Source organism: Pleurodeles waltl, chromosome 11 (genome assembly GCF_031143425.1).
Source record: "Pleurodeles waltl isolate 20211129_DDA chromosome 11, aPleWal1.hap1.20221129, whole genome shotgun sequence".
NCBI lineage: Eukaryota > Metazoa > Chordata > Amphibia > Caudata > Salamandridae > Pleurodeles > Pleurodeles waltl.
The window spans coordinates 975,049,633-975,077,565 of record NC_090450.1 but is presented as its reverse complement, the minus strand read 5'-3'; the positions used below and the strand labels follow the sequence as shown (position 1 = coordinate 975,077,565).

The 27,933-nt window shown below is 44.2% G+C and overlaps 1 protein-coding gene across 4 annotated transcripts in view; it reads right to left on the bottom strand.

The window, feature by feature from the left end:
* PPM1F (protein phosphatase, Mg2+/Mn2+ dependent 1F) overlaps nucleotides 1–27,933 on the bottom strand; it is a 138,583-nt gene that overhangs the window by 25,771 nt on the left and 84,879 nt on the right. For all 4 annotated transcript variants that reach the window (XM_069215241.1, XM_069215243.1, XM_069215245.1 and 1 more), the window contains exons 6-7: nucleotides 16,287–16,430; nucleotides 15,527–15,620 (exon numbers count right to left, since the gene is read on the bottom strand). In XM_069215241.1, the coding sequence (XP_069071342.1) occupies nucleotides 15,527–15,620; nucleotides 16,287–16,430 (238 nt within the window). The remainder of the gene's footprint in view (nucleotides 1–15,526; nucleotides 15,621–16,286; nucleotides 16,431–27,933) is intronic.

The window sequence follows — 27,933 nt, the reverse complement described above, 5'->3', positions numbered from 1 at the left end:
CTGTGCATGTGACCATTGTGATGCTAGGCACTGTTGTAAGGGCCTCATGTGCAGTCTTGCGTTTGGGACAATGGCTATGCATGAGGACATCATGCCTAGGAGTTTTAATACCATCTTTGCCTGTATCTTTTGTGTTGGATACATGGCTTGTATAACCTTGTGAAAATTTTGAACCCTTTGTGGACTTGGAGTGGCTATTCCCTTTGTTGTGTTGATTGTTGCTCCTAAGTATTGCTGTGTTTTGCACGGCAGAATGTGAGATTTTGTATAGTTGATGGAGAAACCAAGTTTGTAGAGGGTTTGTATGACATAATCCGTGTGGTGTGAACACTTTGTTAGGGAGTTGGTCTTGATTAGCCAATCGTCTAGGTACGGGAATACGTGTATTTGCTGCCTTCTGATGTGTGCAGCTACTACTGCTAGGCATTTTGTAAATACTCTTGGTGCGGTTGTTATACCGAACGGCAACACTTTGAATTGGTAATGTATTCCCTTGAATACGAACCTTAGGTATTTCCTGTGCGAGGGATGTATCGGTATGTGGAAATACGCGTCCTTTAGATCTAAGGTTGTCATGTAGTCCTGTTGCTTTAGCAGTGGTAACACGTCTTGTAGCGTGACCATGTGAAAGTGTTCTGATTTGATGTAGGTGTTTAGTGTTCTGAGATCTAGGATTGGTCTCAGTGTTTTGTCCTTTTTTGGTATTAGAAAGTACAGTGAGTAAACTCCTGTGTTTACTTGTGTACATGGTACCAATTCTATTGCGTCCTTTTGTAGTAATGCTTGAACTTCTAGTTCTAGAAGGTCTAAATGTTGTTTTGACATATTCTGTGTTTTTGGTGGGACATTTGGAGGGAGTTGGAGAAATTCTATGCAATAATCATGTCGGATAATTGCTAAGACCCAAGTGTCTGTTGTTATCTCCTCCCAGGATTTGTAAAACTGACTTAGTCTTCCCCCCACTGGTGTTGTGTGAAGGGGTTGAGTGACTTGTGAGTCACTGTTTGGTTGTAGGGGTTTTTGGACTTTGAAATTTTCCCCGGTTTCTAGGGAATTGTCCTCCTCTGTACTGGCCCCGAAAGCCTCCCCTTTGGTACTGTCCCTGGTAGGTAGACGGTGTTGATTGTGAGGTGCTGGCTTGTGTGGCTTGACCCCGAAACCCCCCTCTGAAAGTTGTTTTGCGGAAGGTGCCGAAAGTGCCTCTGCCCTGCGGGGAATAGAGTGCGCCCATGGCCTTGGCTGTGTCAGTGTCCTTTTTCAATTTCTCAATTGCAGTGTCCACTTCGGGTCCAAACAATTGTTGTTCATTGAACGGCATATTGAGCACCGCTTGCTGTATTTCCGGTTTAAAGCCAGATGTGCGCAACCATGCGTGCCTTCTTATGGTTACTGCGGTATTTATTGTTCTTGCAGCTGTGTCCGCTGCGTCCATAGAGGAGCGTATTTGGTTATTGGAGATGTTTTGTCCCTCCTCAACCACTTGTTTTGCCCGTTTTTGAAATTCTTTGGGCAGATGCTCGATGAGATGCTGCATCTCGTCCCAATGGGCTCTATCATATCGCGCTAGGAGCGCCTGAGAGTTCGCGATGCGCCACTGGTTTGCAGCTTGTACTGCGACCCTTTTCCCTGCTGCGTCAAACTTGCGGCTCTCTTTATCCGGGGGTGGTGCCTCGCCTGATGTGTGCGAGTTGGCTCTCTTGCGAGCTGCCCCTACCACGACTGAATCTGGTGGCAGTTGTGAGGTGATAAAAGCAGGGTCCGTGGGCAGTGCTTTATATTTTTTCTCCACCCTTGGAGTTATCGCTCTACTCTTGACAAGTTCTTTGAAGATCTGCTTTGCGTGCCTTAGCATTCCTGGAAGCATAGGCAGGCTTTGGTAGGTGCTATGGGTGGAGGAGAGGGTGTTGAAAAGGAAGTCATCCTCAACAGGTTCTGCGTGTAACGACACGTTATGGAACTCTGCTGCCCTAGCTACCACCTGTGCATACGCTGTGCTGTCCTCAGGTGGCGAGGGCTTGGTAGGGTACGACTCAGGACTATTGTCTGATACTGGGGTGTCGTATAGGTCCCAAGCGTCCTAGTCGTCTTGGCTCATGGTGGTATGAGCCGGTGAATGTGACGGAGTCTGTGCCGGTGATGTGTGAGTTACAGGTGGAGGAGAGGGTGGCGGAGTGACCTTCTTCACCATATTTTGTGGTGTTTGTTCTTGTGTTTGGAACTCGAGTCTTCTTTTTCTCCTGATTGGGGGAAGAGTGCTGATCTTCCCTGTCCCACTTTGTATGAAGATCCGCTTTTGTGTGTGGTCTACATCAGTGGTCTGTAACTCTTGTTCAAATCTGTGTTTGCGCATTTGAGAGGACAGTGATTGTTCCTCTGTATATGAGCTGGCAGTTGGTTCGGTTGCTGGTCGTTTTGGCACCGAAACTGTGTCTCTGCTTGCTTTCGGCTCCGAGGAGAATTTTTTCTTTTTCGGCGTCGATCTTCCTCGGTGCCGCTGTCTCTGCGTCGAGCAGCTTCGGTTCCGCTGTCTCGGCGTCGATCTTTTTCGGCAGCACTTTCTCAGTCCCGAGATTGCTGCGTGCCTGTGTCTCGACCCGAGTCGGACAATCTCGGCACCGGTTCGGCCTTTTTCGGTGCCGATGGTCGGTCACCTACTTTATGGGTTGAGCCATGGCCTGTTGGCAGTGGCGTCCCCTAGGCCTTGTCTGTTTTCTTGTGTGGTGCTTGCTTCGACGTCTTACTCACGGTTTCTTCGACGTCGAATTCCTCCGAGTCCGATTCATGGATGGAGAAGGCTTCCTCTTCTTCTCCTTGTCCCTCAAACTCTCGGTGTCCTGTCGGCATGGACGCCATCTGCAATCTTCTGGCTCGCCAGTCACGGAGCGTTTTTCGGGACCGAAACGCACAACAGGCCTCACACGTTTCTTCCTTGTGCTCGGGCGACAGGCACAAGTTACAGACCAAATGTTGGTCTGTATATGGATATTTATTGTGGCATTTAGGACAGAATCGGAACGGGGTCCGTTCCATCAGTGTCGATGTTACACGCGGTCGGGCCGACCAGGCCCCGACGGGGGATCGAAATTACCCCGAAGGGCTACCGGAGCTCTTCACGATTCGGTGTCGATTCTATTCTTACCCGATACCGAGCGAAACAATACCGACGTAGTTTTCCGAAGTTAAGACTATCTTTCCGTCCCGAAACCCGGAGCGAAAAGGAATACGTCCGAACCCGATGGCGGAAAAAAAACAATCTAACATGGAGTCGACGCCCATGCGCAATGGAACAAAGGAGGAGGAGTCCCTCGGTCTCGGGACTCGAAAAGACTTCTTCGAAGAAAATCAACTTGTAACACTCCGACCCAACACCAGACGGCGGACTATGCACAACATGTGTATCTGCAGCTACACATGCCACCGAACACCCACTTACTCTTTAAAGATCTCCACAGACTGCAATCCTGATGGTTCCCACGTCAGCTTTGGTCTTCCTGCCCCGCAAAGAATGATGGTGTGGAGAGTCTCTTTTCACAAGACTTCAAGGGTGAAATCTTATCTATGCTAGCAGAGGTTAAAGGGTGCTATCTAGTGATTCGACCCAGAGCAGGTTCCTTTTACTTCACACTAGCAAACATTCATGTCTCTAAAGAGTGCCAGGAAGCCTTCATTACCAGCACCTTGGCTTCTATGCTTCAGACCCCTGATTCTGCTATCCTAGTGGGAGCAGGGGACATGAACTCGGTCATGGATACTGACATGGACCGCTCTGGGCACCGTTCTGACCAAACTGGGGATTTCTCAGCTACATGCATTTATTGGCTGTCTGACTGTGGATTACCCATTCTATTAGGCTGCACACAAGACATAGACGCGCGTTGACCATTTTCTAGTTACTCCGACCTTGCTGGATCTCGTATCCGAGGCATCCATTGCCCGAAGCTCACTTTCCGACCATGCACCCCTGTTCCTATCTCTTAGATTGCCCATCTTCCAGCCCAGGAGCTCCCATTGGTGGGATACTTTGCTGAAGTCTCAAGCTATGGTCACCTCTACTAGGATGGTAATCCTGTCCTGCTTTGAGACTAATGACACGGGGAGACCTCCCTGGCATCTATCTGGGAAGCCCTAAAGATGGTGGTGCGCAGGGAGCTGGTGGCGGTCTCGGCTGCGAAGAGTCGGCGCCATTGGGATAAACAGAAAAGTCTTGAAAGATCTGTCACTGAACAAGAAGCAATCCATAAGCGAATCGGGACCCACAGAGTATAGAGGGGGCTTGAGAAGACTCAGCTCCTTCTTAAACACCTTGGCCTAGACATGGCAGAATACGCTATGATGCGTCTCAAGTATAAATTTCATCAGGGCAGCAACTATTGTGGGCTTATGTTGGCGCATCAACTACGCAGCAACATCCACTTGAAATCAGTGGAAAAGATTTGCACCGATTCCTTCACTGAGACATGTTCAGATGAGGGAACAGTATTGGCATTTCGAGCCTTCTATGGTTCTCTTTATGCCACCTCAAATGGCCTAGATGGTAATCCATAGGACTATCTCCTAAACATTACTATCACCTCCTTACCAGAGGCCAAAGCCTTAGCCCTGGAACAGCCTATTTGCATAGGAGATGTGATCTCGGCAATAGCGCAACGAAAACCTATGAGAGCTCTTGGGCCAGACGTTTTCACCTCCAAATTTTATAAAACCTTCTGTCAGGACCTTCGCCGACTCAGGTTCCCTTACAGACTCCACATTAGATGTTTTTATTTTGGTAATCGTGAAACCGGGTAAGGATCCACCCCTCTCTCTATGATATATAGATGCAAAGCTGTTCGCCATTGTTTTAGTGCTCCACCTCAGCCCCCTAATTACAGGCCTGATCAAACCAGATGAGGCAGGATTTATTCCCGAACGCTAGTGCAGCTGTAACACTAAGGCCCTCATTATGATCTCGGCGGTAAAGACCGCCGAGATAAGTGCTGGTGGTCAACAGAAGACCAACAGCGCAACGGCCCCCCAGCCGGCCGTATACTGTTTTCCCTGCTGGGTGGCGGGCGGAAACAGTGTTTACTCCTGCCGGCCCAGCAGGGAACACGGCCTTAACATGGACGGCGACTCCGTAAATTGGGCAGTGACCTGCGCAACGGGGTACTGCACGGGGGCCCATGCGCACCCCTTCCACCAGCCTTTGTCTGGCAGGGGAACCCACCAGGGAGAGGCTGGGGGAAACAGGGTACATTATCCGGAGGGCAGCGCTGCCCTGTCGGATAATGTAATCTGCCCTCGTCAGGCTGCCTGTCGGCGGCAGCCTGGCGAGTACCGCCTGTGGCGGTCTTCCCTTGTTATTTATATGACGGTCGAGACCGCCATGCCGATGGCAGTAATTTCTGCCAGCATGGCGGTCTCGACTGCCATGTACATAATGAGGACCTAAGTGTCTTCTACACATAGATCAGGTTCATCAGTCACGCAATGAAGCTCTACTCCTGTCAATCAACTCAGAAAAAGCGCTGCACCTTGCCCACTGGCCCTATCTTTTCTAAAAACGCTCCAGAAGTTTGTTTACATCAAGCAGTTTTGCAAATAGGTGTGTAGTATCTACCGCGCCTCGTGTCTCTGTCAAGGTAAATGGTATTTCATCATCATTCCCTATCCATCTGGGCACGTCAGGGCTCTCCCCTCTTCTTCTTGCTTTCTATATGGATCCTCTAACGTAATGGCTGAGGGACAATCTGGCCATAAGAAGATCCCCTTTGGTGGGGAACAGCATTTGATAAGTCTCTACGCTGACAACATCGTTTTATGTATTACATTAGCCAGGACTATCTCTGAAACAACAGCTACTAACTACTCGCCTCTTAGATCCGCAAGCACCTGGAGTCGTGGAGCAGCCTTCGCTTATCCTGGGTGGATAGGGTTGCAGCAGTCAAGATGACCATGCATCTTATATCTATTTCAGACCCTGCCTCTGGTCCCACCACCAAATGCGGTCTGCTCCCGTCAATCTGATTTATAGTGGAATGGAATCGCCCGCTCTCGGAGAAGCACTGGTCCTTCATGGACCAATCTGTGGCGGGTTCCCACATATGGAAAGAGACATATTTCCCGAAAGCATATGGCTTGGGGTTTAAACTCTTTCCCAGTGACAAGCTGTACACTGCAAGCATGGGACTCCGTAGCGATCAAGGCAGGCCTAACGACTTTCCCTTCCCCTATAACCCCGATCCTAATAAATCATGACTTTGTCTCTGGGATTCATCCAGAACAGTTCCCACGCTGGTGAGATGGAGGTTGCAAGGGGGTGGGGTCCCTCTTTGACTCTAAAGGGCATATCCCCTTTGACCAACTAAAAGCTGACTATTCCTTAACTGATTCAGACCGCCTCCATTATTTCCAGCTGCGTCACGGGAAGACTTCCTCTGGGACTCAAAGGGGAGTGGGACAACCGATGGCCCCCTTTGAGAAATGGATACTCCTTAAATCTAATGACAAACATCTTATATCTTAAATGTATGTAGAGCTGGTCAGAACCCTATCTACTAACGAATGGGCAGACTTTTTTTTTTTTTTACACAGATTTAACCACACTGCACACAATATAGCTAGCAATGGGACTGAATATAAAATTGCTTCCTATTGGTATCTGACCCCATTGAGACTGCAACAGTGAAAGGCAGAAACCTCTCAAGACAGTTGGCGGGATTGTGGTAATACCGGGACCCTGCTACACCTTTTTATGGCATTGCCTGAAGTTCACCCGAAATGAGTTCTGCATGACACTCACTCTACCTTTAGTACATCTATCCTGAGTTTCCCAACCTACACCATTCTGGTACCCAATCCCCTGACTTACCCGCTCCGCTCTAACAGAGGTAGACAAATGGCTCTAACCCTGGGGGCAGCACATCAGGTTATACTCTCAGTTTGGGGCACAGACATAACACCAGACCATACCTGCTGGTTGCATAAGTTATGGGTCACCTTGGGGATGGAGAAGTTGTCCCTAGTGGCAGAACGAGACCGGACTTGGTACGCAGAGTTGTGGGCACCTTTTATTTACCTGCTATCAGCGGAGTACCTGTAGTTAGCATGCCCGGCCTATTTGCGACTACTCCGCTTGATCCCCGATAAGACCTGGATGGAGTCCTTGTGGACCTCTGGGGTCCCATGTCCCCTATATCCACATCCTGAGTTAGTATTATGCCAACTTCATTGACTACTCAGCTACTACTTGAAAGGAGCATTGGGGAAGGGGGTTAAAGGAGGTTTTCAATTTGTTTGTTGTGTTTTCATTATAATTGCCTAACTTACGCTGCTGGCCCCAGGGTTGTAAGCAAAAGCTGTGTACAGGTTTGTATTCGTTTTTATGCTCTCAAATGCAGCCGGCCCATGGGGTTGTAGGCGACATGCTATGTATTACTAGTGCTGGCGGTAATAATAAACGGAATTGTTACATAAAAGTAAAAAGCATTCACAATACTGCAATACACAAGTCTCCACTATTGTAAGTGAAAGAACGCAGGGCTTGCCAGGTCTCAAATCTTCACACCAGGGTCTATGTTCACACCATGTACAGTCAGTAATCAGGACCTTTAACCCATAAGGGATATCTGATTCAACCAGCCCCCACACAAACTCCTCTTTCTGAGTTTGTGGAATGTGGGTGCCAGTCTGACTTATGTTGAAAATTGGGCTGCTACACCTTTAATTGCTGATTCATTCTTTCTGCCCTCTATCAGCGGGAGGAACATCATCGGTACCCTGCAAGTTGGCCAGTTTCCTACCTGTGTGCACTACCAGTGAGTCTGGACGGACATGCTCTTTGATGTAAGGGGGTCAGTTGGCAGGGGTTTGTACATTTTGTCAACCTGTGGTGCTATAACCCTTGATTTTACAGGTTGCTTAAAGACTTCATCTGTGGGTTTAAGCATGTCCTTTCACATTGTTAGGAACCGAACAGTGCAATGTGATTTGGAGAGTTTCAACAAGAAAATCGTCCTCATCCTCTAGGGCAGAGGTCTTCAAACTGTAGGGCAGGCCTCCCTAGGGGGGCCTCAAGTGATCCCAGGGGGGCGCCAGACTCTGGACAAAAGAAGCATTACACAGATAACAGTGTTTTGTTTTAAGCCGAAACATACTACTGCATTAAAAAAAAAGGTAACAGTACTTAACTGCAATGTTTAAATGCGTCTAGATTTATTTAAACATTGCAATCTTTCTAAAATATTTGTGAAAAATTCTAAGGGGGGCCCCCAATGATTTTTATTTTTCAACTGGGGGGGCGTGGCATTAAAAAGTTTGGAGACCACTGCTCTAGGGTATGCATTGATACCTTATGGCATAGTGCAGTTCTATGGTAAACCTTAGGGTATGAAGTAGTGTCGTATGGTGGTGAGGGTTTAGAAGATTATAAATCCGGATCCCCCTGAGGGTCCAAATCATAGGAGTCCCATGGCAGGTCAATATTCCCAGTGTCACCTTGTGGATCGGGAAAGTAAGGTGCATCATTGGGGTCAATATAGAGGGTTGGACCGTTTTCCCCTAAGGATGATGTTGTAAGTGACCCTTGTGGGTGAGTGTGAGGGGAGAATTGTGGCAATGTTGGTAATACTGTAGGAGATGGTAACAGTGTAAGCGAAGGAGGGAGGGGAGGTGAAGGAGAAGGTAATTTAGTAGAGTGATTTGGAGCAGGTGGTAGTTCTGAAGGAAAGTGTGTGGGGGCTAGTACCCGTATCTTTACACTTCTGCAGGGAGGCTTTAGTAACTGGGTCCTTTTTCTATTTGAAAGTGTTTGTTGGTGGGATAGGTAGTTAAGTACCACCCTTCCTGTGTCAGGGTTAATGAATAGTGTATGTTGCTTTGCATCAAGGTGTTCTTGCAATTTGATGAGGATAGGCCGAACCGGCCATTCCTTTGAATCTGTGGCTATTTTCATAGCTTTCGCCCAGTAATGTGCATCAAGTGTTTGGATGCTGAAGATATTTTCTATGCAGAGGATGATTTGGCATGGTAAGATGTTGTGGGTGCCGAAGAAGTTTTAAGCTCCGAGGGGGTAATTATGTTTATGTGGCATTGGCTACGAGCCCTAGAATGCTTTTTAGGTGTTGAATGCGTCTTCGACACTGGTTCTGGGAGGCGCTTCAACTTTGCAGTGGTTGGTGCCTTCAACTTTTTGGTACCTTTAGAAGTTTGTTTAGGCGGAGGGACACTTGTTTGTTCTTTTGCCTTTTTGTGTATACCTCCGTGGCCAGAGGGCAGTAGGGTTCTGAGAGCCACTGTGTTCATTGTTTTCTGTAGATAGGCAGGGGTTACAGACCGAGTATTGGTCTTGCCTGGAGTATTTGGCGTGGCGCTTGGGGCAAAAGGAGCTTTTTCCATCACTCTGTGTGCTGAGTGAAAGAAGATGGCGACGAAGAGTGGAAGCTGAAGTCGGAAACCGGGCCTAAGCCCAGGCTGCAGATTAAAGGGTGTTGAAAGACCAGTAGTTGTTTTCCTGTGCTATCCTTCAAAGGTTGATAAGTCGGCCACTGAAGGATGCAGCATGAACATGTTGAAGTTTCGATTCTGGGGCAGACAAAAACAATCCAACAATAGAGCCAATGACCATGCACAATACAGACTATAGGGAGAGCCGCCATATCTCGTGACTCAAAAGACTTATTCGAAGAAAATCCGACCCCAACACTAAATGGCAGGAATATGCTCAGCATATATATCTACACTCAACTCATGTTACAAATAAATAACGTTCTGACTGACATGAAATTCTGTCAATATATTCAGATGGAAAAAAGGGACTAGCCTGGAGGATCCCCTTGCCTTTGTGACAAACAATATAAGACACTATAAAGGATTAAATGACCACCAATTTTCTAGAAGAGGAGATAGCAATTTGAAAGTTGGCCTCACTGGTCAACAGATCATGGCATAGGTTCAAACAGCTAGCGCACAAAGGAAGGCCAGGCTTGATTTATATCCTACTGACGAGATGGATCTTGAAACAATACAGATATAACAATGCATTAGAAAAGCTTTGCTTCAACAAGGTACAATCAGATTTATTTAAGGTAAACTGCCGTGGCAGAACAGAGGCTCGTGGTTGAATCTTTCAAATTGTATGCAATAGTCAACAAGGCATAAAGGAGAGCACAGCATATAAAGCCAAATTTCGCGAATTTCCATTATTTTCTTGGGTCAATTAGCAAAAGCAGAAATGCCTTCTCCTGTCAATGTTACAGTAATGTTTATTTAGAAACAGCAATATGTGTAGACACCAGCGTTTCAGGAACCAGGTTACCAAGTCAGCAATAGAGGGAAATGGCAAAGTCTTAACTCTGCTTGGCTGGAAAAGGTTCAAAAAGGTGTTACCGGGCATCCAGAGGAGGTCCACAACCCAATACTGGCAAAGCCAAAATGGGGCTATTAGTTTAATGTCTGAATTGTATGACCTCTTGTTTAGTTTCTGTAGGGTCCCAAATCAGCCTAATAGGTAATCATCCCTAGACACCTTTTCCTGAATGCCAAAAGGGAGGAGCCTTGGCATAGATCTGTTCTCAGCAACAAGAGAATCATTGTTGGAAAACTACTAGATAGAAAAATCATCAGAATTGTTTAGATTGTGGCTACTGGGGGAAAACAGAAGGATTTGCTTTAAGTATATGCTTCCACATTCTTATTCTCCTCTAGGCAAGATATAAGAAGAAAGTTTTGTTTTGGAAAGGTCACTCCCATGCTATAGTTAGCCGGAAAAGTAAATAAGATAGTAGGCCTACCTCCCAGCCCACCACAAATGATGCTTTCAGACAGCAAGCCACTCACAGATATACCGTTACAAATAGGACATGTTGGAAATGGCCCTTTTTTGCAGGGTTATCCTGAAACTTTTTGCCTTCTTCCTCCTATTTTTTCAGGTCTATGTTAGCTGGTTTATTGGCTCTGTGCACTTTACCACTGCTAATCTGTGCTTAAGTGCAAGTGCTTCCTATGTAAATTGTATTGATGATAGGGTTATCCATGATTGGCATATTAAATTTACTGGTAAGTCTCTAGTATAGTGCACTAGAGGTGCCAAGGGCCTATAAATCAAATGCTACTAGTGGCCTGCAGCACTGGTTGTGCCACCCACATAGTAGCCCTATAAACATGGCTCAGACCTGCCACTGAAGTGTCTGTGTGTGCAGTTTTAACTGCCAATTTGACCTGGCAAGCATACCAACTTAATGGGCCTAACCCTTCCCTTTTTGGTACATGTAAGGCACCCCTAGGGTAGGCCTTGGGTAGCCCCGTGGGCAGTGTATTTAAAAGGTAGGGCATGTACTGGTGTGTTTTACATGTCAATTGAAGTACTGCCAAATTTGTGTTTCACTGTTAGAAGGCCTATCGCTCTCATAGGTTAACATGGGGGCTGCCTTGAAATAATTTTAAAGTGCAGACTCCCTTTGAGGGCAGAAAGAAATATGGAGTTTAGAGTCTCTGAACAATTTAAAAATACATATTTTACTAAAGCTGGCTTTTAGATTGTTAGTTTGAAAATGCCACTTTTAGAAAGTGGGCATTTTCTTGCTTAAACCATTCTGTGACTCTGCCTGTTTGTGGATTCCATGTCCGGGTCAGTTTGACAGTTGGGCTGTTTGTGCATTCCCACTAGTCAGTGAAGCAAAGGGAGCTGGGGTGTAGCCTGCATATCCTGATGAGCCATCTGAGCTAAAGTGCAGGGAGGAGTGGTCACTTACACTTACAGTTGAAAGGGCTGTGCCTGCCCTCTCACAATGCAGTCTGAAATTGCTGTGTGTTCTACTTGAGAAAGTTCTCCAAGGGCTTGGAGAAGAGCTTGCCTCCTGTTGGAGGTCTCGGGGACACTAAAGACTTTAGTTTCCTCGACCTGCAGCAATGGGAACTGTGTGTTTTGTGCTGTTCAAGAGGAGAAACCACTGCAACGCCGCCAACGATGCTGCTGGCCTGCACCGTGACCTGCCGACGCCACACGGAGCAGCACTGCCCCACTTCGCACCGCGACCCTAGTCTCACTGACTCTGTCATCGGATGACTTCACTGAGCTGCCACTCGCACCGAGACCTGCGGCCCCGCACTCCGGCATCGCCTGCTCACCCTGCAGCGTGGGCATCTCCGACGACGCTCCTGCTGACACCGGTGCCACTGCCTGCAACGTGGCCTGTAGACACCACTCGTGAGGAGCACGAACCACCGTCCCGCACCACAGCCCCGGCCCGATGCCTGCACCATCGACTCCAATGTCGTCATCAGGCATCCCTGCCTGCACCGTGGCCACCAGTTGTGAGGGTCACGAATCACCATCCCGTACCGCCGGCTTGGGCCGATGACCGCGCTTTAGCAATGATGATGCTGCTGCCTGCACCGTGACCTGGTGACACCCCACGTCGCACTGCCCCACTTCACACCGCAGCTCTTATCTCACTGACGCCGCTGGAGTCAGTTGCCGAGCCGCAGCCTGCACCGTGACCTATGGGTACTTCACGTCGCATCGTTCCGCTTCTCATTGGAGCCCAGACGCCATCCACGCCAGTGCTCCTGATTATATCAGCCCGGAGTTCGATCTGCAACACGTGTGACTTCAAGGGCCTGACGATTCCTGCACCGACTCCAGAACCAACACCAATCTCTGGATCTCATCGCGAGGATCACGACGTATGGCCATTCCAAAGATACTGTTTGAGTTTCTTCCGTGGCCGGCCTGAACTGTTGGTTTAGTTGATCACGACGCCGAGATACGCCCAAGTGGAGATAGCAACTTCAAGAAACTATATTTTTAAGTTAGATCTTGCAGAACTCATATTTTTATTACTGTATGTTGGATTTTTATCGTATTTGGTCTTGTTTCATATAGATAAATATTGGCAATTTTTTCTAAAACTGGTGTTGTGTCGTTTTGTAGTGTTTTCACTGTGTTACTGGGTGTTATGTGGAAATGCTTTACACACTGCTTCTGAAAGAAGCCTGACTGCTCGTGTCAAGCTACCAAGGGGGGGAGCAGGCGTCATCTGAGAGGTTATCTCCCTTACCCCGACCAGAGTGAGGGTCCCTACTAAGACAGGGTGCAAACCGACTGCCAGCTAGAGAACGCATTTCTAAACGGACATTATTTTTTTTGTAAATATTTATGAGACCAAACCCTACAGATAATTTGACTCAAATTAGAAATGACAACTAAAGAGATTTTAATATGATCCCTGTGGTTCAGATTTTGACTGGAAATCATCTTCTGATCTAAAGAGAAATCCAGACAGTGCTAACGATTCTCATTCTAGTCACCTGACTGCATGCGAATAAACCTATAAGATTTGGTAAGACAATGCTGAAGCTAATTCACATGTAGCACAGTCCTTAACTGCTTAGTTCAAGCACTAGAATCTTTTTCATGGGTAAAATGAGCATCTGCCTGTGCACCCATAGACTACCTTAAGATATAGGATAAGCTTTGTTCTGGTTGATCAAGGACATCACTACAGGATAGCTTGAAAAAGTCTGGTTAGGAGACTCACCGTTGACCACTTACTCATTCAAGCAGAGGTAAGGATAGAATCCTTTAATGCAAACATGGGAGGCCACAACAGTGCACGTCTGCGAGCGTGCAGCAGATTTCAGCTTGGAAGACAGACGCTTGTACTGATAACAATGACTGCACAACTGTCTATACTATGTACATCAATATGAAAGAAAGAATGCTCAGGATTCATTAAGGTTGTCCAGTCTACTAAATGCATCACCTCAAGCATCAATAAGCTTATGAAATGATCCCACCAAAGGAAAATGGTTCAAATCATAATGTTCCAGAATCAGTCTGATGCCTGCTTTCTAGAGGACAATGAAGTACATCGTAGCGAAACCTTAGTCCTTTCTCTCCTTTTAAGACTAGTCCCATCACAAGTTTTTTTTAATCCCCTACAATAAGTAGTGAAGATTTTTTTTTCCATGTTGGAGGTGATGAGGTCAACCTTTAGATATCATGGTTCTTGTGTGACGACTGGTTACTCGCAGGAAAAAAAATGGCACTTTTATAATCATGAGGGATAGAAGTTCCTTGACAGTCAAGTAATGCAAGCACCTTGCTGGTCTTTCCAGAAGCTCCAACAGGAATGAGGATGGCATTTTTGTGGTGTTATGACCCTCTGTTGGAAACAGTGTGTTTCGGTCAAAACCTACTCTCTAACTGTAGCATTCAGTTTCCCGTAGGAAAAGTGTCTTGCATCAAAAGGTCTTGGAAAACATTTGGTTAGAGGGAAGCAAAGAAATGACAAATGAAGATTCAGCCATGACCAATGCTGGTTTGCACATTTGTAGGATTTTACTCCTTGAATCCTAAGTCTATGACAGTGTCTCAAGTCTTCACCTCCTTATCCAGCATAGTAAATGGAATTCTTTTCATAAAGCTTGTTACTACACCTGGCTGGGCCCGAAGGTTTCCCATTACAACAAAAGGTTCATTTTCCGGTGTTCTATAGATACAGAAGGCTCTGAATGAGACCTTTGACATGTTTACAAAGGATTTCTCTGTTACCCATGACTTTTTGCCTAAAACAAGTCTCGTATAAGCCTAGGGAGTTTGTTCTAACGTAAGCCCTAGCGAGACTAGCTTTGTTTAGTAGCTAAGATCTAAAGCCTACACAGCCTTTGTTAGAACCATGTGGAACTTTTTAATATAACTTGGAGGTTCTTATTAGTCTACATATTTAGGAGAATCCCCTTGTTCCTAGCCTGCAGCCAGCACACAAAGCAAAATGGGAAGGGGGCGTTTCGGTGCAGTAGAGAGGTGGAAAAACACTTTAGTAGTGAAGTGATGGTGCCCAACCAATGGTCGTTTCATGGCAGTGACCCACGAACAAGGGATCTGTAGGTGTACAGTTCACAGAAGACAATGAGAATCTGCAGAGCAGCTCTACTGAGTGCGGAGTCACTCACTATCTGCCCAGAGGGGGACGACTTCTCACATTTTACAGCCGAGCAAATAAGATCTTATCATCTTTAGGGGATAAATGTAAAATGACTAATACCTGCAAACAACTCATTGTCTATTAATAGGTGGCAATTTCCACCTTCAACTATGTTTGGAGGTATACTTTGGGTACATCTCTGTAGCGGTAGTCGAGATTTCACAGCCAAATGCCATCAAACAATATAGACAACCACCAGTGGATTTAGCAATTGTATAGTAAGTATGGCCTAGAAAAAAACAACAGGGCCAGGCAAAACAGCTTTTACCTCGGTCTCTACAAACGTTCAATTTGAGATTACTCTTCTTATGCAAATGATTTAATTGGCTACAAGCATACTCCTAAGTGTTCTGAGAGCCTTCCTCGTGATGTCAAGGAATACTGTACCAACCAAATTAACCGAATTCCTCATCCTGATGGAATCCAAGTGTCTCTCATCTAGAGTTTGCAGCAAATACCTGCTGAACGAAATTCAAGTTCCTTCTTCAGCATACTTCCTTCAAAGAAAAACAATGACTATTCTTCGATGCCAAAGAGTTAATTGTAGGATTTCTACTTGCCTATGGCCCTTGAGACGGCTAGAGTCCCATTCACCCTCCAGCATCCCATGTAGGCTACACAGCCGCCGAGTTTCTCAATCCGTTCTCTTTCATCCTGGAAGATGCAGATACATATGTTAACTTCTTTGCAGCAGAAACACAGATTATAGCCCTACCCATCAAGCCGTTTGTAATCTTACAATTTAGCACAGCATGTGTGATCATTTATTTGCTGAAACCAGGCATCCAAAGCAATGTAAATGTAAAACAGCCTTAACCTTTTTCCATGTACAGCCTTTGGATAATGACAGGGCTGACAAAATAGTAGTTAAATAGGAATATCTTCTTTGGATTATAGATATTTCTTGCATTGTCAGTAGAACGTTTCCAAGCACCTCTCACTCTGCCCTTACATGAAGTTAACTAGATGTTGTGTAATGTCATGCTGCTTGCTTATTTATCTTAACATTTTGGGATTTCAATAAACGTAGCAGCTGATAACTTGGTGGAGCTACTGCACTGATCTCCTCATAGGCCTCTATTAAAGCAACCTAGCTTAATTACCCCTCAAGTACAAGCTGCTGCAGAAATGAACTCAAAGTCAGATGTTAAGCTTCATGCTCACTCCCAAACAGCTATATACACTAATCAACTAACACAATAACTCTATCAGATTAGCCTTCTGCCTTTTACTTCCATTCATCCACACCGCAATCATATCCAAGTGTCCGTGGCTTGAGTTCCAGAAATAAATCATTTCAGTGAAACACTGCACGCTCACCTCTCGATCTGGCTTGTGAGGGTCCATTAGTGTCACAGCTTCTCCGCGACGTACAAGCATGACCTGCGAATCCCCCAACCAAGCTATGTGTAGCATGTCCCCCACAATGAGTGCGGCCACACCAGTTGTGCCACTCCGCAGCTTCTGCAAGAATCAAACACAATGATCTGTAAATGGAGCAATTACATAAAAGTGGGACTACAGACAATTCTATGCAATCATTAGACAAAAAGGAGTCTGGAAGATGCTTGATAGTATGAAGGGTTCTTTCACACGAGTTACTTTGAATGATTCCATATTTACACACATACACACACACATTCAAAGAAAGACAGTTTTAAATGCTTTGAAAGCAAGAGCACTTGATGCACAGAATGCGGGTTCAGGTTTTGCCAGATGCAGTTTAGACTGACCTTTTAGACAGCGCATTAGACCACAATCAGTATCTTAACATTTGGTTTCTACAGAGCCCAGCGAGTGCTTGAGTTGTCAGACTTAAATGTTCCACTGGGATCTATATACTTCTCAGTATGCATTCCAGTATCTTAAAATGTTTAAGTATGTGGGTTTACACTAATGTTATGTTACAGTCTACCTGTTGATTTCCTTTAATGCTATTCATTATTTCATCCATCCGCTGATTGCCGAGGAAATCTGATTTCTCAGTTCCTGGAATGCTTTTGCAATAAACGTACCAGTAATATTGTCAATAATAATACTGACCACTTAACAAGCATATAGTACTGACTGAATTGTCTCTTGTAGATTGAGAAATCATTTTAACAATGAAATAACTCAATTTTACCCAGGACAGCATTGTCTCATGGATTAAAGTCAGGCATGACTTTGAAATATTCAAGCCTGGAACCTGAAGATTCTACAAATCTCTTCAAAGGATGAACTTATGTCAACAATCTATCTCACTAGAACTCACTCTCAAGCAAATGCACATACTTAAATGATCCAAAAGATATTTATTTCAAAAGTAAGTAGGTCTCTCCTGTTTTACACACTGTAGGTTAAGTACAAAGGAAAAGGGTTATTTACCTGTAATCCCAGTTTTCCAGCCTTGGTATCCATCGCATATTCACATTCTGGAAAGATTCCCAGACATCAGAGTATCCAGCCTGACAACAGAGAAGTATTCAAAGCAAGTATATTTGAGCATGTGTATATATTGAGGAGTCTGTGCTCCTGGCTATCGGGGAGGACATCTACTGGTATTAAAGTACTGGTCTAACACAAAAAACGGACCCTGTGAATAAAGGTGTAAATCTAGAGCTTCAAGCTTAAGGGCAAATAGTTTCAAGCTCAAGGGCCAAGACCCCTTCATTCTCTGGACCTGCACGTGTGCATGTTCTCAATCAATCATGTCTCATAGCCTCACTGACAGACAACAGATGTTTTTAACTCAATGGTAACCATTTTATCAATCCTGGAAGGATGAAAGAATGAGTGCATCTGCTGCGATTCAGGTTTGTGGCTGTGGGGTCAAACACATATCCATGTTGTATATGTAGTAATCCAAGACATTTCTAACTTGTGCTTGTATCTGGTTTGCAAATTAAACATGCGTTTCTGCTCATTTAAGAAGGGCACTTTGTGCACACCAAATGTTTGTAGAGTGACCACCTCATAATGTCATCACAGTTAGTGTTCCTAGTCGTAGGCTTTCCAACTACAAATCATCACTATCAGGCCTCTCACACGAATAGGTTGCATGAAAGCATACCAAGACTACACCAACCAGGATGCATTAGGTTGTCACATGAGTGCACGGAAGGAAACAACGTCTTGAGATAGAAAGCCCGACTGAAAGCATGCTGCCTGAGCTATTATCGCGCACCAAGATGGAGGGACCAATTACAGTGAATTAATGTCTAACCAAGACGGTTTCAGCCCTTTCTAATAGACAATGACACAATGATTGCACTGGCAAACTCAAGAGTCAAGTTATAAGCTAGATGGTATCCAAACAGGGATAACGTTTGTTTTGCTGCATTTGGCCATCATGATTAGACCTCTGGTTATTTTGTGTAGCCATTTTAGCCATAGCTCCATGCACGTTATTTTATCACACTAGGCCAGGCCGCTGTGCACTCTAACCTAGATATATTTTATTTGGCTTTATTTTATTGTTACAATAGTCACTTTTACGGTCTTGTTTTATTTTCTGTTTATCTAACTGTTTTTGCCTAGGCCAGCACTCTGTTCTCAAACAAGACATTCTTGCTCACTCTGTGCTTCTTCCAAGGCTACAGCACGGTACATTGCCGGTGAACGTGGTAGAAATGTAGTCTCCAACATTCGTAGAAAACACACATCCTTACGTAAGGACACTTTCTTAGAACATCAGCTGTGTTGTTATAAAAACACTTCCTTGCCCCTTACACGTTAGAGGGAGATTCCAGCCAGAGAACCACGACTGTATGCTGATTGCCGAAAGCTTCGCTACAGATTCTAACGCAGACCGCAGGCCTTTGCTCAAGTATGGGGGATGATGTCTTCTCATGGGAACCTGAAGGGCAGAATTAGAGCTTAACATGCTGTGCTCTATCATAGCCTAGGTAGGAGTTAGTCTATTGACCATAGTGACAATATGATAGCGTTATGTCTATACTTCACTCTCCTCGTCACAATTTTAATACTGTTATGCTGTGTCATCCTTGTCATTGCAGCTCACGCTTTGCTATCTAAGATGCAGTTGTTTTATTAAAATCATTATTGAAACATCTACTGCCTCTGTTTGTCATTTATATATGAGACTAAGGTAACTGAGAGAAACAGATGAGACCTGAGTGACCACGGCTTCCCTGAGAAACCAATTATGTCATGCGCTGGCTGCCAAGGCAACCCTGCCCTTAGGTAGAAGTGAGGCACTGGAAGTTACCCGGAACAAAATCCGGATTGGACCGACAGGTGTCGCCTGTAGTGGGTTAGACTCAGTCTTCTACACCGCGGGCGATTCTGCCGCTCAAAATCCAGTAGTCTCATTAGAATAATGAGAGCCTATGCGAAAGTAAGAAGCAGAATCAGCCTGGACATCATTTACTAAAATAAATCAGATTCATTCTTCAAAAGTCTACACAGGGATTCTGTGTAAACAGCAGCATTTAAAGCGACTGTCAAAGAGAAGAAGAAACAGAGAGAGACAAACGAAAGGTAGAATTGTTCAGAACAAATACTGTTTCCATTCGTGGGAGGGGCACACTCCAAATGGTGCTGTTCTGTACACTACAGAAATAGTAAATAGAAACCAATCTCCCAAAGAAGCTAATGGACAAAAGTGTAGGTGCCCGTCATGTGTCTTCACGGTACATGTTTTGTACGTACCAATTCTTGATGCGATTCAGACAAAAGGCTGATAGAGTGAGCTGTAGCGTTCAGCGAATTACAATCAAATGTTGTATAGACCAGGTACAGATGAAGGACTGAGGGACACAGATGTAGATGCCTGTGGTGGGCCATCTATGGCTTGATATTAATTCATGTGTAGCCTATGTACAGATAAAGGACTGATGGACAGAGCTGTAGATGCTTGCGATGGGCCCTGTATGACTTGTGATTAAATCGTGTAACCAAGGTACAGACGAAGGACTGATGGACAAAGCTGTTGATGCTGCCCTTTATGCCGTGTGGTCAAAGCTGTAAATGTTGGTGATGTGCCCTCTATGGCTTGTGATTAATTTAAGTGTAACCTAGACACAAATGAATGACTGATCGAAAGGCCTGTAGATGGGCCCTCTATGGCTTCTCGTTAATCGATAAGTAAACCTAGGTAGAGACGAAAGATGGATAAACTGAGCTGTACATGCTTGTGTTGGGCTCTATGACATGTGATTAAATCATGTGTAACCTAGGTACTGACGAGAGACTGATGGAGTGAGCTGCAGATGCTTGCAATGGGCCCTGCAAATGAAGGACTGATGGGCACAGCTGTAGATGCTTGTGATCTGCCCTCTACATCTTGAGAACAGAGCTGTAAAGGCTTTGACGGGCCTTCTATGATTTGTGATTTAATCACATGCAGACTGGGTATAGTTGAATGACTGAAACCAACTCTTCCTGTAAATCCTTGTGGGGTTCAAAGAGGACCATTCCACCTAACAATCACTCTTGGTCCTCCATGGCCAGGAAAATGAACATTGATAACTACTTGCAAATGAAGCCTTTAGGTACTCTCAGACTAGAGTTTAACTTACTATCCCTATGGTTAAGAAAAAGAGGAAAATAATAGCGTCAGGTTTTACATTTTTAAAGCAGAGAATCGTCGGTGTTCCATTATTTAATGTGTTAGCAGAGAAAATATAGCGTACATTCTATTTGGCTCACAGCTTGTCCTCCTGTAAAGATCTTTATCTACAATTGGTCTACTGTGGACTGGAACAAAAATCCCTTCCCCCACTCTTGACTGCACAAACAATGCACTAAAGAGTATTTGCTTTTTTTTGTGCCAGTGCAGAGTTCATGTACTGCAGCTAGTGCATGCCAAGACTTGCATATCTGTCAATAATGCTATGTGGCTGTCGTGCTCATCTGCAGCTGTGATGATTCACACACCACACTTCCCTTAGTTTTATTTGTTGAAATTGTAGTTGTAATTGTATTTATATAGTGCTTACTACTCCTGTCAAAGTGTCAAAGGGCTTTTCAGAGATTAGCATACTACTCCGGAACCCAAAATGATTAGTGTTGGATTAGTTGGAGGAATATGAATACAGTATTAGTATAGGGAGATATGATTTAATTTGAGCAGGAGGACTTAAGTCCATTAGTGCACAGAGTAAAACAATGGAGATACAGAGGAGGGCAAGATTCCCAAGGTGTTAAGTGGGAGATCATAGTAGCAAGATGAGGTAAGGAGAGATGGAGGAGGGAAGAGTATGTAGAAAAGGATTGGGGAGATCACAGTAGTAAAATGGGGATTAAGGATGAGTTAAAGGAGAGATAAATGAGGGAGAATTTAGTAGGGTTGTTTAGGAAATCATAGTAGTAAACTGAGGTTTGGGGTGAGCCAGGAGGGAAGAGTCGAGGAAGGGTTATTTGGAGATCATAGTATTAGAATGGGTTTGGGATGAGTCAGAGAGTGGAGATAGAGTATAGATTGATAGAGGTATAATGTGTTGGTGAGACAGAGTAAAGCCTTTGAGAGAATATTTTTTCCCCTCTTGTACTGCAGGACTGAAGTAATAAATATATAGATACATGATTATATAGTAAGGGAATACATGTGTAAGGAATATGCTATATTGAGAATTACGTTGTATAGTATAAACAGGCTTTTAAGAGTTGCAGAATTTGAAGTTAATTTATTTGTGTACTTTTAGAACATTATTTTATCTTTCCTCAATATCTCTATAGCAAAATGCTTCAAGATAGATCGAATCAAAACAGAGACTCTTCAGCATCCAATCAAATAACTTGTATAGAAACTATGCAACGACCTATGAACATCTTAAGCATAGAATAATATACACATATATACCTACAGATATACATAATATATATACTGAAACACATGCTTATATACATTTAACAGTAAGTAAAATATTCATTTGTTAAAACAGGCGTAAAGAGTATGAATATATTTTAAGAAAAAATAGTATTATACCTATTTGTACAAAGAAATACACATATTTAGATATATACATATAATGAAATGATACATGTTTACATATACAGGGATATGCAGTCAAGATAGGTGAGCAAAATATTACAAAACAACAGAAACTAGGTTTTAAATGGGCAAATTCACCAAATGTGCAAAATGAAAGGGAGAGGAACTTCTTATTTTTGAAACATAATACGGTCCTGATGAAATCTGCATCATCAGTGGATGATCAGTCAACCACATAAATGCCCTGCAATAACATTTTTAAGCCTTAAAACTACTGTCTGAACTGCTCAGTAACACCCAATGAAATATTCAGCAGAAAGACATGACTATACGTATATCACCCCAATATGGAAATTAAATGACAAATGTTTTTGCTATGAAAATCCAGGACATCGTCCAATGAAGAAAAACTGACATATTATATTGATAGGAGCACATTACGTTTATAGGCAAATATCTGAAAATGTCAAAGCATAGATGCAGCCTAAAGACTCCTAGTTGCTTTTTTCAAAATGGCACCCATTTTTTTTCAAAATGCCAACAAAAGGAGCAAATCAACACATAGCCAAAATAGGTTTCCACACACAACGTGAAGGCGGCACACAAGACTAGTTCCCTTTATTCACATGTGCTACATTCTGAGGGGTTTCTGATGTAGTGCGTTCTGGAGAGTTGCCATTTTTAACTGCTGTTATACTAGATATTGGTTTATTCTTTTTAGGTCAAGTTCTGGTCTGAAATCCCCCAATGATTTCTGTATTAATAACATGATGGAGTAGCAGCCTTATCTGGTCTCCACTTGCGGAACTGAAAGAATTATCCGTTTTCCTAGCTCTGGAAACCCTCTTAGAAGGCTTTCCTTTCGAAGAGCAGATCTGTGAACCGGATTATGTTGCACACGTCTTGTTGGGGACTGTGAAACTCTGCCTTGTATCGTTCTTTAACTACTAGAAGTATTCAAGAGACCACAATTAACATATTCCATACTGAAAAAATTCTAAAAGTCTTCCTCCTACTTTCAACAACAACCTTTTATTGATTCGGTTTATTGTATATAAGCTATACAATGACGCAGGATAAAAGCTTGCAACTAGTACAACGTACTATATAGGAGTGTGAGGGGGCTAACACGCAAGTGATCCATAATATAAACAACAAAAGAGAATAAAAACCATAGTTCATGGGCAGCTGCATGCTTAATATAATTCATTAATAGTCCTACTACAATAACACACTGGTACAAGATTGTCCATTGAAGGAGCTTCAAGCAATAGTACGCCTAAGAACAGATGCAATCAGGTAAAAAGTTGTAGCGTGCTTGAATGTATGTGCAAAAAGCAAAAAACTAGAAGCATTAGTATGTGTGCAAACAAAATTGCAGGAGAGGCCTTGGAGTCAGCATGGAAAAAGAACGACAGGGCTTTGTTGCAATGGCTGATGCTTGATAACAACAGTCTAAACTCTTTCCTGGCTGGTAAAGACTTGCGCAAAAAACATAAAGAGAAGCAGAGATTTGCATCCACCAAGATGGCCGATCCGTCACTAGTTCTTTGCCAACTTTTCATGAAGATGTTGACCGGCAGGATGCTCAACCTATATTCAATAAAAAGTGACCTTTTCAAGGCTGGGAAAAGATTATTAATGTAAGGTTAAAAAAAAAATGTAGTTGGTTTAACCATCGAAAATTGAATCATCAAAAGCCTTCTACTTCCGCTTTTAGGTGTGCCCAAAACTTGTCCTGGAATACCTGCGGGGTTGTAGGAGTCAATGCTTCCGGGTCATTACAATAAACTTTGTAGCCTTGTGACAGAAGAGTTCTTGAGATATGAATGAACCACAGAAAACTGTTCACTCTGTCACTTAGCCAGATTTGGCGGACGGCTTTTTGGTAGGTGGCCAAGTGAGGCTTTGTCCAGATCCATGCTCAATATAAAATAAGTTTGAGAGCTAAAAGAGATTTAATTGGCCTCAATCCAACCTAAGAGCATGCATTGGGGGTCCCTGTCCCCAAGCAGAGGAGGCAACTTAAAAATCAGTTCTCCACCTTGCCAAATCCCTTTGGATTTTTGAACCCCCAGCTTGAAGATGCTTGCTGGCACAGCTTTTATTTGATAGACGCAAGTGCTGGTGAAATGAGCCTGCAACCACAGTTATGGTGAACTGCTTGGGGAAGCAGGGGACCTTTGCTTTTAAATAGTTGAGCTCTCCAGGATAGCCCCTCTACGAAACGGATCCCCAGATAGTTGAAGGATAGACTCTAGTCAAAGGCTGTCCATATATTTTAAAGGCAGACTACAGAGACTGTCATTCACTATTAGGAATTTGTTTTTGTCATGTTTATCATGAGGTTCTTGTTACTGTAACAGTTCTCAAGCCGTTAAGTAATTTATACATTGAAAGCTCAGTGCAAAACAGGAGAATGCAGCCCACATCGTTTATGAAGAGATTGAGTAATGGGGACAGAAGGAAGCAGCTTGGCCTTATATGGCTCTTTAAGGCAAAGCTGGGCGTTGATTCCCCTTTTATGCCGTATCGGAGGTCTGCTGTGTTATGATGCAGTCGTTGCACACCAGTGACAAGTTTAGAAGGAAAACCCATTTCATTATTGAATTGCCACAGAAAGGACCTCTTTACTAAGTCAAATGTGGCTTTGAGATCAATTAACGTCCGGTACAAAGTCGTATTTTTTTATATGGGCATATTTCAAGCATATGTTGTATAACAGGTGTCTCCAACGAGTAGCTCATGAGCTACTGCTAGTTCTCCAGCTACCTAGGAGTAGCTCTCCTGTATACATCCCAGCGTACTAAATTAGAAGGTTTTGATTAGATATACAAAAATTAAAATGTGTGTATTTTTAGAACTCCTAAGCTGATGGTTAGGAGAAAAAAATGGTTGCATTTCGAAAACATATTTAAAGCTGATATTTGAGAAGCAAACATTTGAGGTTTGGGAAACGTGTTACTACTGTTATTACCTTGCTGCCAGGGACATTGAAGCTATGACCTTTGTGCATTTCCCATGTAAAGACATCCCAAAGTGACAAATCTCCTCTTTTTATGTTACCACTAGAAACCCTGCATGATGCATAGAGGTGATCACTGGTGCTAATCTTGTAGATGATGGCCACTAAAGTAATCTTCTCTTTGGTCACTATCACATCAATTAAATACTAGTATTAGAAGCTCGGGATGATTTTCATTGAACAGAAGTAGCTCCCTTTAAAGGTAAGGTTGAAGACCCCTGTTGTATAGTCTCAATGCTTGGTCTATCATCCTATGCGCTTTTCTAAATCCTACCTGGAACAATGCCAATATTCTTTTTTCCTCTGCCTAGGTTTCCATTCTGGTGAGGAGGCTTTTTCCATAAATCTTCCCAGCACCAACTACACTGGGCGGTAGTTACTTCGTACAATCCTTTATGGAGAGGGTCTAGGATTGCTGATTTCCATGATGCTGGAATCGTCTCGGCTTTCTATGCTGCGTTGTACATTGCCGATAATGCTGGTACCCATAGGCATTTTAAGTCTTTCATACTGAAAAACACTTTAAGTCTACCTCCTACTTTCTCGTTATAGCCAGGATTTTTGAGCTGTACAGGTTGGAGTAACAATGGAAGACAACGCCAGGAATTATCTGAGGAGGGATTTCCCGGGCCAACCTTGACACCAACCTTGAGAGGGCTGACCAGATCATCTAGAAGTGGAGGACCCATATTGTAAAAATAGTGCTTCCCCAGTTGCTCCATTTCTTATTATAATTCCTAACTTACCCTTCCCCAGAATGGAAGGCCAGTTGGGCTGGACTTTCCAATGTGCAGCAGCAGCAAAAACAAATGTATATGGCAGAGATGCTCAATTTCCCGTCAGCTCTACTGCAGACCATCTGGTTCAAACAGAACAGACAACACTTCTTGTGCTGCTCTATTTCAAAGTAACAGCACAGTAGATATCTCGTTTTGACTGCCCTCTTAGGTGAAGCTCAAGAATTTGGGACAAACTAGATGAAAACATCGGGTGCCATACTAAAGTCAGGCGTGCTAGAAACAAACTCAAATTTCATAGAAAAATGTAGGTTTGCTTTTACAGATTTGTTCAAATGCTAAAGTGGGAATGCAAACAAATCCTTGCATCACCAATAACTGCTTAGCGCAGTGATTTAGCAAATATAACTACTTTTTAGCAGAGATGAAGGCCTCCAACACCAGCCCTATCTGCATGCTGCTAACCTGTAAAAATATTTAAAAATACTAATTTTAACATAAACATACATCTTAAACCAATTCAAGTTTTTTTTTTTATATAAATTAACTTTTCCTTGAAGACTCTGTGCATTAGTATGTTATCCCACTGAGGATAAAACAGTAAGTGGCGTGGATCAGCACTACCTTTAGGGGACAGGAACAGGATGTATGCCATGTTGGGTATACTGGATCAGATCACTTTCGTTTTTTATTTTGCCTTGGAGATGTCTGTGCTTGTGCTTACCCATGTTCAATTGTGAAGACTGTGATGAGGTGGACAGACGAGCAAGTAATGTCTCTAGTTACACAGTGGAATTCACCACTGTAGGAAGTTGGCTCTGTATGTGCGATTTCAAAGTAAGGAATAGCATGTACAGAGTCCAAGGGTTCCCCTTAGAGGTAAAATAGTGGTAAAAATAGATAATACTAATGCTCTATTTTGTGGTAGTGTGGTTGAGCAGTAGGCTTATCCAAGGAGTAGTGTTAAGCATTTGTTGTACATACACATAGACAATAAATGAGGTACACACACTCAGAGACAAATCCAGCCAATAGGTTTTGTTATAGAAAAATATCTTTTCTTAGTTTATTTTAAGAACCACAGGTTCAAATTCTACATGTAGTATCTCATTCGAAAGGTATTGCAGGTAAGTACTTTAGGAACTTCAAATCATCAAAATTGCATGTATACTTTTCAAGTTATTCACAAATAGCTGTTTTAAAAGTGGACACTTAGTGCAATTTTCACAGTTCCTAGGGGAGGTAAGTATTTGTTAGATTAACCAGGTAAGTAAGGCACTTACAGGGCTTAGTTCTTGGTCCAAGGTAGCCCACCGTTGGGGGTTCAGAGCAACCCCAAAGTCACCACACCAGCAGCTCAGGGCCGGTCAGGTGCAGAGTTCAAAGTGGTGCCCAAAACACATAGGCTAGAATGGAGAGAAGGGGGGTGCCCCGGTTCCGGTCTGCTTGCAGGTAAGTACCCGCGTCTTCGGAGGGCAGACCAGGGGGGTTTTGTAGGGCACCGGGGGGGACACAAGTCCACACAGAAATTTCACCCTCAGCAGCGCGGGGGCGGCCGGGTGCAGTGTAGAAACAAGCGTCGGGTTCGCAATGTTAGTCTATGAGAGATCTCGGGATCTCTTCAGCGCTGCAGGCAGTCAAGGGGGGGGTTCCTCGGGGAAACCTCCACTTGGGCAAGGGAGAGGGACTCCTGGGGGTCACTCCTCCAGTGAAAGTCCGGTCCTTCAGGTCCTGGGGGCTGCGGGTGCAGGGTCTCTCCCAGGTGTCGGGACTTAGGTTTCAGAGAGTCGCGGTCAGGGGAAGCCTCGGGATTCCCTCTGCAGGCGGTGCTGTGGGGGCTCAGGGGGGACAGGTTTTGGTACTCACAGTATCAGAGTAGTCCTGGGGTCCCTCCTGAGGTGTCGGATCTCCACCAGCCGAGTCGGGGTCGCCGGGTGCAGTGTTGCAAGTCTCACGCTTCTTGCGGGGAGCTTGCAGGGTTCTTTAAAGCTGCTGGAAACAAAGTTGCAGCTTTTCTTGGAGCAGGTCCGCTGTCCTCGGGAGTTTCTTGTCTTTTCGAAGCAGGGGCAGTCCTCAGAGGATGTCGAGGTCGCTGGTCCCTTTGGAAGGCGTCGCTGGGGCAGGATCTTTGGAAGGCAGGAGACAGGCCGGTGAGTTTCTGGAGCCAAGGCAGTTGTCGTCTTCTGGTCTTCCTCTGCAGGGGTTTTCAGCTAGGCAGTCCTTCTTCTTGTAGTTGCAGGAATCTGATTTTCTAGGGTTCAGGGTAGC